This window comes from Cannabis sativa, chromosome 8, assembly GCF_029168945.1.
Source record: "Cannabis sativa cultivar Pink pepper isolate KNU-18-1 chromosome 8, ASM2916894v1, whole genome shotgun sequence".
Lineage (NCBI taxonomy): Eukaryota > Viridiplantae > Streptophyta > Magnoliopsida > Rosales > Cannabaceae > Cannabis > Cannabis sativa.
This window is the reverse complement of record NC_083608.1, coordinates 33,513,318-33,531,390: the sequence shown is the minus strand read 5'-3', so window position 1 is coordinate 33,531,390 and position 18,073 is coordinate 33,513,318. Positions and strand designations below refer to the sequence as shown.

The window sequence follows — 18,073 nt, the reverse complement described above, 5'->3', positions numbered from 1 at the left end:
GGGTGAGTTTTAATGATTTTCCGATGTCATTCTCTTCGATTCCTCTCATCTGAACGCGGTGAGTTTTTGATTGTAGGTTGTTTTTGCATTTTTTTTTACAGCAATGGAGGCTGATTACCTTTTTTTTTTCTTTTTGTAATTGGATTTTTCGGATTTTGATTGGTTTTTCGTTGAGATCTACATCTTGTTCAAATCTGATTTCACTGGTTTTTGAAAGAAAATGGTGGAGATTTGGTTGTTTGGGATTTCTCAGCTGGGTCACGAAGAAGGAGGTCTCTCCTCCGTTTTTTATGGGTTGGCCGGTATTTTTGTAAATAGAAACTTTTATTTTCTATTTATGTTTATTTTCCCTTTTTAAGTTATAAATGTAAATTGTTTACCTTTTTAGTTTATTATAGAAAAAATTCTTAAAATTAATATTTATAGTTAAATTTGTTTAGTAACTGTTCATGGGTAATACTCATTAAGAATTGTTCCATATATAAATATTATAGATTAGATATATTTTTATAGAATAAAATACGCTTATGTGTTTTTTAATTTAGTCAATGGAACTCTTTTTATGAAAATTATTTTGTTAATATATTTTAATTGACTAAAAAAGTTTAAATAAATAATATGCATAAAATATTACTCATTATTTATTAAAATGAATTTTAATTAAATTAATTCTCCATTTTTTTTCATTATAATTATACATTACAATTTTTTTTTTCTCAACAATTACAAGATTAATATAATTTTAACACACGTCTTAATCAACTAGTAATAAAAAAAAGGACTAAATTTTCAAACATAAATAATTCAATTGCATTATCATTTTTTAATTTGAGTATATCACTAGACTATGATGTAATCGTTTTCTTCCTTGTTTCGAAAATCTAAACATTTTCCACTTCTTACAGGTCTTTGGGCTGCCATTAGTTGACTGGACATTTCCAATTACAAGGTACCCCATTTGTCATTAATAATTTGTGTGAATGTTATTATATGAATATTTTTAAATTTATTCAATTCAATTATATATTAGAAGATTGATTTTTAATTGATCTGACCCAATTAATTTTATTCTTCAAAACCGATATGATCTGATCTAATTTAATGAAATATTAAATTGGAATGTTTCTATTTATTATTGAATACATATATATATATATTTTTTTTTATATTTATTAGATTGATTCGAATTTATCTTATGTTTAAGATTTATCAAATTAGATTGAATTAGATCCATAAAAAAGTTTTAATTTTTATATACATATTAAATATAACAACATAAAATTTAATAAAAAAATTAGTTAAATATTGAATTATATTAAATTTTTAGACAGTTCATCCCATAATTAATCCAATCAATTTGGATATTAAAAAACTAATATCGTATCTCCAATCATAATTAAATATGATCGGTTTTAATTAAGTTAAATAATTATAATTGAATTAAGTTGATTCATACATCAATATATCTTTCAACACTTACTCATGGCTCAATTCTCTACCATTTATTCCATGTGGGGGACATTGTCCACAATATTCCCCCGGATATGGCTCTGATACCATGTTGAGAATCATGGGGTTCCAACTCAAAACCAATTGGCAATGAGTGGAGTAGCCCATGTTCTTATATATGGCTCAATTCTCTACCATTTATTCCATGTGGGACATTGTCCACAATAAATTCGATTATAAATTGGATGTTAAATTTTATAATCCGATCTGATCCAATTAATTTCAGTAATCTAATATTTATTAGATGTTGGATTAGACCAGTTCTATGCATTTCATGTAAATCTATTAGTTTAATTAAGATGAGATCCATCTAATATTTTAAACTTAGTATGTATTAGAATGGATTAGATCTATCCAATACAAAAAGAGTAAGATTTTAATTTTAATTTTGATATATACACATAAAATTTAATTACTCATCCAAGCTAAATTAAAATACTAATTAGTTCGATTAGATGTTGAATGTATTGAATTTTTGAAAACTCTATTCAATATCCAATTCAATAAAATTAAATATTAAAAAACAACATCCAATTCAATTTAAATTACAATTAAATATCATTTAGGGGTGGATTGTTGTTAGCTAGATTTATTTCACACCCCTAATTATTATTATTATATAACAACCCAAATTGCCAAACTACAATAAAAGTCAAAGATGATAGTAATTAAATTAAGTTGAAAAGGGTATTTGAGTAAAATAATAAGTATTTATAAGTATTGGTTGGCCTCGTGCACTCAGTCAGTTCTATATATACGAGACACAAGCGAGTTCAATTTCCACTCGACAAGCTTAGCTCAGGCACCATTCAACGCTTGTGATCTTGTTACACTTACCAACTACCTCCATCTCCATCCACGACGAGGTAATTTAATCTCCTTTTCCCATCATCTTGTTTTCATTTCCCTCAACTCTGCATTGAACACCATGTGGATCTGTTACTGATTAACCATTTAACTAGTAACAAGGATCTCTCTTTCATGGAAAGGAATTCCCCAAAAAACTGTCTGCTTTCTCATGCTTTCGTTATTATTATTTAGTTGTTGTTCTCTGATAGATGGTGGTTAGTTTTCTTGATTCATTCATGTTTATTTTTCCCCCTCGTTGGAGAAAACTATCACTAATCTTTCATTTTCTTTTTAAATTTCGTTCTTTTAAAAATGATTTTTTCCCCTTCAAATAATGGGGTGGAGGTTAGTTTCAATAGTTCAGATTTTTAGAAAAATGGCAGAGGTTATATGTTATTCTTTTTAATTTTATTTCTCCTTTCTCGATAATATATAATTGATATGACCCTGTTGGAATGGTTCCGCTGAGTGATGTGATTTTACGTGATCCGTGCAGATTTTTGATAACACATATCCATGGCTCCAGCAGCAGCTTCTTCAGAGTCAGTAAAGTCAAGAGGTTTCTTTTCTTTGTCTATTTTCATCCATCGCTGTAGATTCAAGATTTCTGTGTTTAAATTGTAGCACATGTGTTGATCAGTAGTAATGTTTATTTATACAATTTATATATTTTTATTGTGAAAATTTTCACTTAAGTTCTCAGCTTCTTTGTATAATTTTTTTAGAGATAGTTGAAATTTTTAGCTATTTAAGTCCTGCTTCTAATAGTATACATAATTATACCCTTTTTGTTCACTCAAATGTGATAATTTAAGTGAGTTTTGATCATTTGAATTTCGAAGATAATAGAAATTTACCATCTTTAATCTGGCTACTTGTATTCTTAAATCCTTTCGTTTTCTTTTCAGATGTTTGCATTGTTGGTGTCGCGCGTACACCAATGGGTGGCTTTCTTGGTACTTTATCCTCTTTACCTGCAACAAAACTTGGATCAATAGCTATTGAAGGTAAGTTGTGAATATTATTCCCCAGTTATTGGAATGAATTTTCATTATCTATTTATTTTTAAGGTTATGTTTTTAAGACGAGAAAAAAAAAAGATTATGCTTTTAAATATTTTTTTAATTCTCTTTTGTAGCTGCACTTAAAAGGGCTGGTGTTGATCCTTCACTTGTACAAGAAGTTATCTTCGGCAATGTTCTTAGTGCAAATTTAGGTCAGGCTCCAGCTAGACAAGCTGCATTAGGTGCAGGAATATCTGATACAGTAATCTGTACCACTGTTAACAAAGTCTGTGCATCAGGAATGAAAGGTGCACTCATCATCATCATTAATCATATTGGTCTTTCATCTCTCTTAATTATTGGTTATTTATTTGTGAAGATATAATGTCATAATATGCATTTTTTTTGGTTGATACAGCTACAATGCTTGCAGCACAAAGCATTCAGTTGGGAATTAATGATGTTGTTGTGGCTGGTGGCATGGAAAGCATGTCTAATGTGCCTAAATATATTGCTGAAGCAAGGTTAGCTAGTATTGCCTTCTTTTTCATGGTTCCCTGGTGCAAATAAATTTCAGATTTGATTGATTTGGTCTTAAAATGCAGAAAGGGATCTCGACTTGGACATGATTCTCTTGTTGATGGAATGTTGAAAGATGGTTTGTGGGATGTTTATAATGATGTTGGTATGGGAGTATGTGCTGAAACATGTGCAGAAAACCATAAAGTAACAAGGGAGGAGCAGGACGATTATGCTATTCAGAGCTTTGAGCGTGGTATTGCTGCCCAAGACAGTGGGGCCTTTGTGTGGGAAATTGTACCGGTTGGTAACCTATTTATGAGTTCAATAGTATGCACCCTTGTGTTTTTTCAATCTTTTGTGCCTTATTAAGATATTACACAGGTTGAAGTTTCTGGTGGAAGGGGAAAACCAGCAATAATTGTTGACAAGGATGAAGGTCTAGGGAAGGTAAAAATAACTTTTGCTTGTATCAGATGGATCATTTAACTTTGTAAAATATTTTCAGTGCAGTTTCTTTTATCCTAGACTATCTCTGCTTCTAACAGCAATATTTGCTCCTTTCTTATGCTATCAGTTTGATGCTGGGAAACTAAGAAAGCTCCGTCCAAGTTTCAAGGCGAATGGTGGCTCGGTGACTGCTGGAAATGCTTCCAGCATAAGGTGTGTATATGTGTAAATATATTAATATATATATCATTATACTTCTAATAAAATTCTTTAAATTTACCTTTTCTTTCCATGCTATTAATATATATGAAGAACAGCCTTCTTGACCATTTATTCAACTGTGTTATATGTTAATTTATATTTTCCTTTCCAAAATGGTTGATACGTAAGATGAAGTAAATAAATTGTGCTTTAAGCATTAATTACTGAAGTACGTACATTGTTCTTCAGTACCAATGTAGAGTCCTTGTTGCCAGGCCACTTTTGTAGTAGACCTTTTTGATGGAGTGGAAACATGTACATTATATAATATAATTGAAAAAGCCCAGTTTCAGCAATTTTCCTGTCTTATATTTCCTCAAAATTATTCAAAAGTCTTCTACTTTGAAGTGTTGAATGATGATTATGGACTGGTCGCATATACATTTCTTGCAAATAATTTATTATGAATCCATTTCTAGTATAATATTATTTGCAAGTCTTACAAAAAGATGATCCAGCCATCCAAGTGTTTACTGAAAATGAATCTTTCTGGTTGAAGTGATGGTGCTGCTGCATTAGTCTTGGTGAGTGGAGAAACAGCAATAAAGCTTGGGTTGCAAGTTATTGCAAAGATCTCTGGATATGCTGATGCTGCTCAGGTATTTTCCACAAATATAAATATTTGCAAAGCAACTGTTGATGTCAGTCTGAGAAATACGTTGAAGCTTTCATATCATTCGCTTTTCGAATTTTTCTTTATATAACATGTAATATATTTTATTTATATGTTTGACAATTTGATGCTCAAGTCGACTTGAATGTACAGGCACCAGAACTATTTACTACAGCTCCAGCCCTTGCAATCCCCAAAGCTATTTCAAATGCTGGCTTGAATGCTAATCAAATTGATTTCTATGAAATTAATGAAGCTTTTGCTGTAAGATTCTATGCGAATCACTTAAATGTACAATTTCCTTGTCGATGAGATATGTCAAGTGATATTTTCATGTTCCTTACATAGGTTGTGGCTCTTGCAAATCAGAAACTGCTTGGACTCAACACAGTAAGTTCTTTTCCACAATATCTCTCTCTCACACTCTGCTTGTTTTTTTTTTTTTTGTTTGAGATGGATGTATGTACCAGTACAATTGAGCGCATACAAGATAATCAAATGCAGTTACATGGGAATGCTTGCATTCATTCTGTTTACATATGTTTTGTATTGTTCAAATCACTTCTTCCCTTTAACACCTTCTGGAAGTTTATTATATTTTGATCTACCTTTAGATCAAATTTTACTAATCCGAGAATTTAGACAGTTTCTGCTTCTTAATTACTTTTTCTCAATTCTTCTTTCAGGAAAAAGTTAATGTGAACGGCGGGGCTGTAGCGTTGGGACATCCTCTAGGTTGCAGCGGAGCTCGTATCTTGGTCACACTTTTGGGGGTAAAGAATCCTCTCCGTTTTACTATTTTTCCCAGTTACACAACTCTCTCTAACACACACCATCCCATTTCAAATCTAGTTAAGTTGAATCATTTCTTCTAATATTCATTTTCGGATTCTAAAAGTTCAGTTGTATACATTTACAGGTATTGAAGCAGAAAAATGGTAAATATGGTGTTGGTGGCGTTTGCAACGGCGGAGGTGGTGCTTCTGCACTTGTGGTAGAGCTACTTTAATTGAGCTCATACCATGTTGGCAAGTAAAAGTCAGACCCCTTTAGTAATTCAGGTTCCCAACGAACGCTAGAGACCCTTCCCAGAGTTAAATTTTGTGTAACCACAGCCCATTAGTTCTTGTGCAACATCAGTTCCATTTCTCTGTCTCTGTCTCTCTTTTTATTAAATTATTTTGGGCTGTGAGGCACTTTCAATAAACATTTCACTGTATCTATTTCAGAAGAAATATATTTGCAACATTGCTCGGCACATATCTTTTTTGTCATCGTTTTTTGTACTTGCATAATTGCATTGTGATAGTAGGTATTTTTTATTTATCATGGGTTTTGAGCCAATGTGTGAGAGAGAGCCATGTGACTTCTCCAGTAGCTTTTAGTAGTCTTATTTCTTTTTAAAGAGTTTTGATTGGACATAAAGGGAGTGAGAGTTGTGGGAGTTTGTTTTATTAGATGAAATGAAGCTGTAATGAAAGGTAATTGATTATTTATAGGAAGGCAAGACCACAGTGATCCAGCCTAGCAACTCTTTCTTCTTTTCATGTTTGCTGTCAATACTGTCTCGTTATTATCTGCCCAGTTCCTTAAAGCGTACCACTTTTCCCCAGAAAGTGGGCAGTTGGGCTCAAAGGAATTAAGGCAATAATAAAGATTCCACTGCAGCAGTGCAAACTAGGCAACTAGTCCAGAAGAAGAGTTGGGAGTTGGGAGTTGGGAGTTGGGACCGGCCAGCTAATTGTTTTTTTGTTTTTTTTTCCCTCTTTAATACGAATGCTATTCATTTCGGTGGAATTTTCATTCCGACTTCCGAGCTAATGGATTTCACTATCGGATGATTGTTTTTTTTAGACAAGCAAATAGTTAAAATTCAAGTTTTATTCCGCTGAGAAGGAGATCGAATTTTGTATCTTTTTTCTCTGTTTATGAGAAAGAGATCACAAACATTCGACCTCAAAAGAACTCAAACACAGAGACCATGTGGACTGTTGTTTGGAGAAGTTACTGTGCATTTAGAAATAACTGTATAATTACTGTACTAATTATTAGGATAGTAATTATAGTACAGTAATTATACAGTTTACTAATTACATTATAAATGTGTTTGGATATTATTATACAATTACTCAGTCGTGAAACTATTAGTGTGTTTAGACAGTCACTGTTAGGGCCAGCCCAAGCGGTTTGGGGGCCTTGGGCGAAAAAATAAAATTGAGCCTTTTAGTAAAAAAAATGAGAAAATTACACTTTGTACCCTTTTTATGTTGTCCTCTTTTATTTTTACCTTCTTTTTTAAAGTATATTATTTTTACCTTTTTTTTTAAATATTGTACCAATTTTGCCCCTATCACTTCAAGATACTATCTATGTGACTCTCTTATGTCAGGATATTTTGAGTACAAATCATATAAAAAGAGGTATGTTTCAATTAAATATAAAATTAAAAGTAAATTTGATTAATTGATTAATAAAAGTGGTATTTTTCAACTTATCCCAAACAAAATTGTCAATCAATACTTCATAAATTCATTTTTTTTTACAAAAAGGTACTTCATAAATTCTAAAATAGGTAAAATTTTTAGAATAATGTCTATTGGGAGCACAAGATTTTATTATTTTTTTTATAAGTGCTAAGTTCATATTTACTCTTATGAACATTTATTATGTATACGATATATTATAAAAAAAAATATTTATTATATTATATCTATATAAAAGGGATGATAACAAAGGGGGCCTTTTAATGTAGGGGGTCTTGTACAATGGCCGAAGCTGTCATTTGTTGACCGAGATTTTCGGCAACCAGTTATTAAAGTTGTATGAAGTATTTAATGAAAGTTAGAAGAGAAGATTTTTACGTGGTTGGTGCATTAATGAGCCTTAGTCCACGAGTCACCGTATTTATGAGAGTATTTATTCCAAAGCTTTTTCTTGGCTGATCCCCATTTCTGTTTATCATTGGGATATTTATAGGCTTATAATGGTAGTAAAAGGCCACCATTGTTGTGTTTGTTTACACCATACTTAGCACAATTTTCCAGATCTAATTTAGGGCATAATTACTTATCTTGTGATGGGTTTTTAGGCTGTCCATAGGTGTTTGGTGGGATGTGATTTATCCCTTATTTATGACTTGATGGCTCATTTATGCGGTTGTCACTTGATGTATGGGGGCTCGTGAAATTAGGGAACAACTGGGCTTAAACCCTCGAACATGCCTAGAAGAGTAAGGCATTCTAATGCTCTCTCCCATGCTGCATTATATGTAGACACAATATCTTGGTCCTTGGGTGACACGTCATCTTTCATTACTCCTCTCGTACTATCCTTTGAATACACTTTACTTGCAAAGAGGAACAAATGAGGAATGCTCACTGATAACTTTATGGTATAGAGTTATTTTTATTGGCTTTAAACTTAAATTGTCATGAAAAGAGTAATGAAAGTGTGTTTGTTTGTTAAGTTTGATTAGTTTTTGTCTTAATTTTCTATTTAGAATGATAGCTTTTGAGTCTTGTGAATTGTTAGTGTTAGTTGTACTTATTTAACAAAATCTTGTTTGTTTGTTGTTTAGTAAAGAAAAGTTAAAGTCCCACAGGAAAGGAAATGATGTGAGACCAAAATAGATATTGAAGCTGAAATCTGGAAAGAAATACTGTCACAATGCTATAGCATTCTGGGCATTTTGGGCTGATGTGGTCAAAAGTTACAAAAAGAATTTCATCCATCTACATCAGCACTCATGTGGCAGCCATTTAAATTCATGCTAGCTGGCTGTTGTGGGGAGAGGAGAATAAACCTAATGGGCCAAGAATGGAAAGAAAGGAGCTTCTATTTTAGGGTATTACATTGTACCATAATAACCTAGCAAATAAAAAAGTACAGCCACCTTCATCAACATATTTAGCTCAACTGCCATTTTTAGAAGAAATAATTGTAGAGAATAAAAAGTGCAAAAAAGGAAGAAAAAAAGGAGGACTGAAGTGTAAAACGAGAAGGACAAAAAAGGCCATATCATTCTCAGTTTTAGGATTTATTTTCTCTATTTCTTTCTATTCTTCTTATTCTTCTAAACTCTATAAAAACTAATTTGTAGCCATGTATTATAATACTTTGTATTGGATTATGGTAACTAAAGTGAGTATATAATATCCCAATAAGTTTAATAATTAATAATTAGAGTTTAATATTTATATTATGAGTTAACCAGTTAATAAATGGGATTATTATCCTACTAATCTAATTTAATATAAAATTTTAAATTTGTTATAAGTGGATAAATAAGAGTAATTTTTAAATTACGAAGATTTATATTGCATGTGTGAATGTAATATGAACTATATGTGGAATAAAAATATTTTCAAGTTTGGCGACCTTGGAGACTCGATCGGGGGCCAGAAATATCATAACAAGCTTAATTGATAGAATTAATAGGAATATTGTGATAAGTTGATGATGTAGGTATTGGGATAATTAAGAGTATGTAAGATTTATTGTAGCACCTTAAAAGTAGAAGTTTCTTAGTAGCTAAGAAATGATAAGATAATTATTAATAATAAAATTTTTATTAATATTATTATATTATATTATTATATTATTAACTTAAACAAAAAGTAAAACACATTCTCTTTATATATATAATATATATATATATATTAAGTTATGTTATATGTTATAAAGCTAATTTTACTTCGAGCAACAAACCTTTGCTAATTTTGAGTTTCTTGGTCGGGTTATTTGGGTCGATTTCTATCTCTTCCAATTCTTCCATTGGCCCCTACATTTGTATTTGGTTCCCTAAGTCAGGGATCCACATCCTCGTCCCTGCCTTGGGTGACTTCCTATTGGGCAATACTCTTCCCCTTACCTGAACTCTAGCTGGAGGAATTTTCCTTTTTGGCCTTGGTTAGGGCAACGTTATAGCATTCCCGTGCAATTTGTTGATTCCCTTTGAGGCATCCTACCCCATTCCTCATTGGGAACTTGACGCACAAATGGAAAACTGATGTGATAGCTTTCAGGTTATATAAGGCTGTGATGTTGAAAGCTGATGGAACATCAATTATCAAAAATTGTGCCATCGCAGTTATGCTCCTCGGAGCTTGTCCAAAAGTGAGGGGTAGACGAATTTACCCCAAAGGTGCAACACTATGGCTGGAGAAACCGTACACCAGTTGGGTACAGGGGGTCAGATCTTTAAGTTGGAGCCCCATCTTCTCATATGGTTTCTTGAACAGGATATTTGAAGAGGATCCATTATCTATCATGGTCTAGGCCACTGTTTTATTTGCTATCTGTACTTCCATGACCAAGGGATTATTATGCAAGAAGCGAACGTGGACAGCATCTGCTTCAGTGAAGGTTATAGTGGGTTCCCCTACCCATGGTATTTTTGGCTTTCTCTCCTCTACGGCCAAAACTACTTCCTTCTGTTTGTACAGTAAGGCTCGGGCATACTTTTCTCGAGCTTTGCCCGAGTCTCCAGCTGGGTGCGGGCCCCCAATAATGACTAGTAAATGCCCATCCACTGGTGAGGGTATTAGTGGATCATGATTATGTTGGAATATGTTTTACCAAGATCTAGATTTACTAACAAGTATGTTTCATTAACATCCTGATATGAATTTCTAAAACAATGAAATAAACACATATAAAGTTTAGGAAACCTTACATTGGGTGCAGCGGAATATAATGACTCCTTCCGTTTAGATCTCTAGCCCTTGATTCCTTTCTATAACAGAGCATTATCAAGATTTGAACCTGGATCTCTTTCTCTCCTTCTTGAGCCCGATTCTCCTTCTTGTTGATTGGATTCTTCACAATCTTCCACACTATGATTGAGATACCACTTGATGTGTGTGGGCACTCACTCTATCACTCAAGGCTGAATAATTGAAGAAGAAAAGAGAGGAAGTGGTTTCGGTTTTGCTATAGGAAGGAGGCTTAAAATTTTACTGATGGAATGTGATGTATCATCATCTTTTCTCTTAAGCCATCACTATCTATTTATAGGTAACCACCTGTTGGAAATTATTTTACCAGGATCTAGATTTACTGACAAGTATGTTGGATTAACAACCTAATATGAATTCTAAAACAATGAAAATAAACACATATAAAGTTAGAAAACCTTACAGTGGGTGCAGCGGAATAATATGACTCCTTCCGTTCAGATCTCTAGCCCTTGATTCCTTTCTGTAGCAGAGCATCACCAAGATCTGAACCTCGATCTTCTTTTCTCCTTCTTTGATGCAGAAATTCCATAGTCTTACATACTATGATTGAGATGCCACTTGATGTGTGTGGGCACTACTCATCTCACAAGGATTTCGAAATTTTTCTCTCTTTTTCTCTCTTAATTTCGTGGCTTATGAAGCATACAAGAGAAGAGAACAAGGTTGCTTTATATAGGGAAAAGGGAGAGCACAACTTTCCAAATAAAACAGTTTCCTTAATTACTGTGTAATCAATTAACTGCCTTATTTAGTGTGTGTTGGGTTTTATGCCCTAAATAAAACTCATTTCAATATAATCAGATTTACTTATTAATATAGATCAGAAATAAGATTTAATGTTGCATGGTTCACATGATTTATTTCATGATTATATGTACATAATGTATAAATTCATCTGAAACCCTTTTCACATACTTGATCCTGTTTATTGTGCCGTCAACACATTGGAAAGTAAACATGACTATGTGAATAAAGTTTCCTAGATTTATCAGACACAGGGTTTTACTGATATGATAATCTACAACAAGAGTTTACTTGCATTTGGAGAAGTGCTATGTTCTTTCCAGAACATTGGTTAAAGTAAAGCTCAGGTTGGATGCATGGAGTATGCATCGGAAGGGACCGATATTGAACTTTGACTTAGATTTATTAAACTTACCGTAACATCTATTCAAGTCAATATCACCTAGTTGATCCTAGATCAAATGATCTTAATCCTGTTACGATTAGACTCATTCTTGAAAGGCTATTCGTGTTCCTTGAATTGTTAGTTAAGCCTACCTTTTGGTCAGGGTGATACGTACTTTTTGGGAACACGGTAGTGCAATTGAGTGGGAGCGCTATCATAAACATGGAATCTATAGCTTCTATCTGGCGAATAGTAAGCAAAGGATGATCTCCTTCGAGCTTGACCAAACGAATATAAATGGTGGAGTACTCATTTCACATAAGCTGAAATATCATTTATACGGGGTTAAATGTTTTAAGGAATAAATACATTGTAGGGTGTAACGGTAATTTAATCCCTTTACAGTGTAGATCATTCATATAGAGGATCATTGATCACATTAGGATTATAACAATGGATAACTAATGATGTGTCTATATGGTGGAACATATAGAGCATTCTATATAACTGAGAGTGCAATTCTAAGTTCTATGCGTGGATTCAACGAAGAATTAATAAGTTAGTGAATTTTAGTGCTAAATTCTTGATCTACTTATTGGAAGCTCGGTTATATAGACCCATGGTCCCCCCACTAGTTGAGATAATATTGCTTGTAAGACTCATGTAATTGGTTTTGATTAATCAATTATAATTCACGAATTAGACTATGTCTATTTGTGAAATTTTCACTAAGTAAGGGCGAAATTGTAAAGAAAGAGTTTATAGGGGCATATTTGTTAATTATGATACTTTGTATGGTTCAATTAATAAATATGATAAATGACAATATTATTTAATAATTATTTATAGTTATTAAATAGTTAGAATTGGCATTTAAATGATTGAATTAGGAAATTGGCATTTTTGAGAAAATCAGATACAAAAGGTGTTAAAATTGCAAAATTGCAAAGCCCAAGGCCCAATCCATTAAAGGCATGGCCAACCACCTATTGTAGCATTTTAAATTGATTTTTTCATTATTTTAATGCCATATAATTCAAATCTAACCCTAGTGGAATGCTATAAATAGATAGTGAAGGCTTCAGAAAAATTACACTTTTCTTCTGACTTTTTCTATTCAAAAAAACTGAGCCTTCTCTCTCCCTATCTTTAACTGACCACTCTCTCTCTTCTTCCTTAGAATTTCGAAATTCTTAGTGTATGAGTAGTGCCCACACACATCAAGTGATACCTCAATCATAGTGAGGAAGATCGTGAAGAAAGATCATCAGCAAAGGAGTTTCAGCATCAAAGATTCAGAGAAAGAGATCCAGGTTCAGATATTGATAATGCTCTGCTACAGAAAGGAATCAAGGGCTAGATATCTGAACGGAAGGAGTCATTATATTCCGCTGCACCCAATGTAAGGTTTCCTAAACTTTATATGTGTTTAATTTATCGTTTTAGAAAGTTCATATTTAGGATGTTAATAAACATACTTGTGAGTAGATCTAAGATTCTGGTAAAATAATTTCCAACAACTGGCCTCAGAGCCATGGTAATTGATTTACTTTCAAGAAATTTGGACTTTAAAACGATTGATTGTATGTTCTTTGGATGGTATCATGTTGTATTGAGTGTTATTTGATGATTGATTGATGTTTGTGAAATTTTCGTGAAAAATAATTGTGATTTCGTTTCTGGAATTATTTTTATTGGATAGTATGGAAAAAATTAAGCAAGTTAGCCTTTTACAGAACTCAATTTGAATTTTATTTGAATTAGTTATGATTTTTTGAAGATTTGACAAAATCGGAAATTTGTCTTGATATTTTCCTGCGATCGCAGAACTGTCCGTACAGTTTCGAATTTTTTCTTTTTTCTTCAATTTTTCATACTTTTTCATGGAATTAACTTCCAATTTTTTGTATGGTTTTGTATATATACTATTACTATTCGTAATTCAATTCTAATTATCATTTTGAATTAATTTAATTTTTTTTTAATTTAATTCAAGATATTAGTGTAATTTGAATTTGAATAGAATTAGTATTTATCTTTTTGCTTAAAAATCTATCTTATTTTTAAATTTGATTATATTTTTTTTTAAAATTTAAGGTAAGAGTTTATAAGATATTTATAATATCTTTTAAGATATTTTAAAATATCTTATCTTTTAAGATATTTTTTTTTAATAATATCTTATCTTTTAAGATTTTTTTTTAAATCTTTTTAGATATTTTGACCTTATTTAAATTTAAAATAAGATATTTATAATCATGTAATTTTAAATAGATGTAAGATATTTTGCTAATTTTTTAAATTTTGTTATTTTATTTATTTAAATTACATTTAAAATTTGAAAAAGATATTTATTTATCTTTTCTAATTTTTTATTTAATTTTTATTTATAAAATAACATTTAAAATTTAAAAGTAGTTAGCAAATTTTGAAATGATATTTAGGTTGGTTGAAACTTAATTTTTCAAAAAGTAGGTTTAATTTTAAATTTTTTTTAATTTCGAAATTTGATTATTTATTTTTCGAAATTATTTATTTAAAATTAAATAAATCCTACTTCCAACTATCCAGCTAACCTTGTTGCATGAGTATGTGGTTTTAGCTTGTTTGTAAGTTTTCAAAACCTATTATTACTTGATTGCAAATAGCCATGGTTACTTTTTGCCAGATCTAATGATCTGATGGCTCCCTTGGTCAAGATAATAATTTGTAACAGGTATAATTTACAATCTTCTTTCATCTGTGTATGACCTAGCAACATGATAGGACCCATCCAAAGTGTGCCTGTGTGAGCCTATGTGTTTAATTTTATTATGGATGCATATAGGTTAATGTTGCTAAAATAAATTATCATAGTTATTGATAGAATTTATTTAGGCCCATTTAGTTTTTGGGCCTATTCAATTAATAACAGTTGTTCTTATTAAGGTTAAATTCCTCTCTTTTGGGCCTTGTGTGAGAGTTGGGAGCCATAGAAGTGGGTACGACATACTGAACCCAGCACCCCCTCACACAAACCACCCCAATTGTGAAGGCCCATTTGCCTGATTTGAACAACTGTACTAGGTTAATTAAACTAGTTTAACCTAATAAAATTGATTAGCAACATAATTAATTTCATTTATTTTGAAATTAATTTAAGAAAATTATAGTTTAAAGAATTCTTTATTCTAAGCTAAACTATATGTATTTTCTTGTATTTAATTAAATATAGAATTATAACCATCTAGATTCTTTCTGGAACTTAATTTAATTTTTTCATTAAATATTCCTATTTAAGTTGATATTTAGTTATCTTCAACTAACCAACTTAAATCTGAATATCTTTTGAATTCAAAAATTTCAAAATTAAGTTGAGGAATTTTAGGCATTGGTTATTAAGATTCTTTAGATATTTTTTAAGTTAATATCTTTTCGAATATTAACTTAAAATGAAATATTTTCAAATTAAGTGGTTACAACTTAATTTTTGATATTTAATTAAATTTAAATTTGAAAAAATATTTAAGTTCTAGATTTTTTCTAATACAACTTATATTAGATATTTTTTCAAATTTTGTGGAAAAGATACTTAGTCAAATAAGATATTTTCTAGATAGTTATTTCTAGACTACTTATTATTTCTAATATTAAATAGGAAAATATTATAAATTGTGAAATTAATTATTTAATTAATTTTGGTACAATTTATTTTAAGTATATTTTTCCTAGTATTAAACTAGAAATTAATAATTAAGCCTTCTCTACACTTAATTATTTATTTCTTGAATTTAATACATTTAATTAATTTGAAAATTAAATATCTAAGTTGATTTTTATCATCATACTTAAATATTTCTTTTTCATGACATTTAATTAAATAGAAAATTATTTTTAGTTGAAATTTATTTTTTCAACTAAATTTAAATAATTTTCAAAATATTTTTTTTTCTTTATTTTATTAATCAAATTTCGAAATTGCATTTCTTAAATGCTGGAATTTCGAATTTTATTTGAAAAATAGATTAAGTTGTAAATTAATTATTTATTTTAATTAATTTTGGACCAACTTAAATCAATGATTTTTTCATTTATTGATTAATTTAAAATAAATTGAATTAAAGTATATTATTAGAAATTGAATTAATTAGTCAAAGGAAAATCTAGATAGATGATATTTTTGCTTGAAGTATTTTTCTAGTGTATTTAATTAAATAGAAAATTAATATTTAAGTTGATTTTCATCATCATACTTAAATATTTGAAATTTTTCTTATATATTTAATTAAATAGGAAAATTATATTTTTTGTTGTAAATTAATTTTATTAATTAATTTTGGGCCAACATTAAATTAGAATAATTTTTCCAGGATTTATTTTTTATTTTAATATGCATTTTTCGAAAATTGTATTCTTATATACTTTAATTTTTCGAAATGCAATATATATTTATAGAAAATTAAATTTGAGTTGTAAATTAATTTAAATTAATTTTGTAACAACTTAAATTGAATATTTTTCTAAATATTTATTGGAAATTATTACTAAGATGGAAATAATTCATGTTATTTTCATATCCATCTAAGTAAAATTTATAAATATTAAATTAAAATTTATATTTAGAATTTTTCATTCTAAATTGGAAATTTTAAATAAATATATATTTAAAATAAATAAATTAAATAAAGAGAATCAAAGAAAATACAACTCACTTTAAATAATGAGCTTGATTATTATTAAGATATTCGATCTCCATTGTTGGTCTTACAAAAGTTAAATGTTTTCAATATAACCTCGAGACGCTAGACTTCGTCCCCCTATGGATGGTTATTCGTTAAACGCATTTAACACCGTAAGATTTCATTTGATAAGTGTTTTGTAAGTTTTCGTCTCTATTAGACTCTCCCCTATGGTGACTACTTAGAGATAAACTTATGAAACATGAAACAATGGTAGAGGCTCATGAAATGAGAATAACCTTGACTCTCGCCTACCGGGACAACGTTGGATTCTTATTTTGATCGAATAAAAGGTTGTTAGAATGGTTTCTATTTTAGATGAGCTGACAACTCTATTCAATAAATGATGCTTTGACTCTCGCCTACCGGAACACTGTATCAGTTTGTTGAAAACCTTGGAAATTATTAAGGATTGTATGTTTTAGTATTTTCACTAGTCATTCCTACTTGCTATATGTTTATAATTTCTGAATTGTGTATGAATTTATATTGAACCATGTTATTTTCTGTTATTAAGTTGTAGTTTAATTTTGAATCTTCATTGTTGGTCTAACATGTTTGTTTTTCTAATGAGATAAATCCCTAATGGATTTTCAGCATTAGACATACATAATAGTGTAAGATCTCGAAAGATAAGTATTGTATATGCGACATCTAACTGTTCATCAATTGATGACACCTTAGACTAGTATTTTTACAATATTAAACAAGAAGATTACATAAATAAGATTACTTTGTCTTTCGCTAATCAAAGCATCGTTGGATTCTTATTTATAAACGAAATTATCCTAATTCCTCTTAGCTTATTCATTTCGAATTAGCTTCAAAACATATCATTGGATGAATGGTCTATAAATCATTTCATGTCATTATATTTTCTCTTAAGAAATTAAATGACGCATATGATTATAATCCCGAAATTCTATTCCCAATTGATATAAATCCTCAATCTTAGAAATCTCCTACTTGTATGGGCAAATCTGACTTAGAGTTTGTATTAGTAGTGGTGGTCCAAGAAAGAATTACTCATTATATTTGGTTGAATTTAAGTCTTTGACTTTAATTTTAGAATCCAAACAGAAATTTTCTTATATTTCTAATTCCAGATACAATACAGTTACACTTTCTCAAGTGTTTAATATCCATCTTCTATTATTGGATTAAAACTGTATGGAATATGAGTTAGGTATTCTGTGACCAGGATCCACTTGAAGTATTCTAAGAACTCTTTGATGTAACTATACCTAAGTCATCAAAAGACACTACCATTTTTTTAATCTATG

General features: G+C 30.2%; 1 protein-coding gene across 2 annotated transcripts; it reads left to right on the top strand.

The window, feature by feature from the left end:
* Nucleotides 1–2,231: 2,231 nt before the first annotated feature.
* LOC115699135 (acetyl-CoA acetyltransferase 2) lies at nt 2,232–6,465 on the top strand. 2 transcript variants are annotated; one of them, XM_030626381.2, is made up of 13 exons: nt 2,232–2,375; nt 2,855–2,917; nt 3,267–3,365; nt 3,497–3,670; nt 3,781–3,886; nt 3,968–4,184; nt 4,266–4,331; nt 4,459–4,544; nt 5,092–5,191; nt 5,359–5,469; nt 5,554–5,595; nt 5,892–5,978; nt 6,125–6,465. In XM_030626381.2, the coding sequence occupies exons 2-13, from the start codon at nt 2,875–2,877 to the stop codon at nt 6,212–6,214; spliced, it is 1,221 nt and encodes a 406-aa protein (XP_030482241.1). In that variant the 5' UTR covers nt 2,232–2,375; nt 2,855–2,874; the 3' UTR covers nt 6,215–6,465. The 2 variants fall into 2 exon arrangements, with proteins under 2 accessions (XP_030482241.1, XP_060958798.1); XM_061102815.1 differs by having other exon boundaries at nt 5,892–6,465.
* The last annotated feature ends 11,608 nt before the right edge of the window (nt 6,466–18,073 follow it).

Bases quoted from the DNA above. Each gene is read 5' to 3' on its own strand.
- LOC115699135 (XM_061102815.1), top strand. From the start codon at position 2,875: ATGGCTCCAGCAGCAGCTTCTTCAGAGTCAGTAAAGTCAAGAG. The intron at 3,366-3,496 runs GTAAGTTGTGAA...TCTCTTTTGTAG, and splicing joins TGGATCAATAGCTATTGAAG to CTGCACTTAAAAGGGCTGGT. The intron at 4,332-4,458 runs GTAAAAATAACT...TTATGCTATCAG, and splicing joins AGGATGAAGGTCTAGGGAAG to TTTGATGCTGGGAAACTAAG.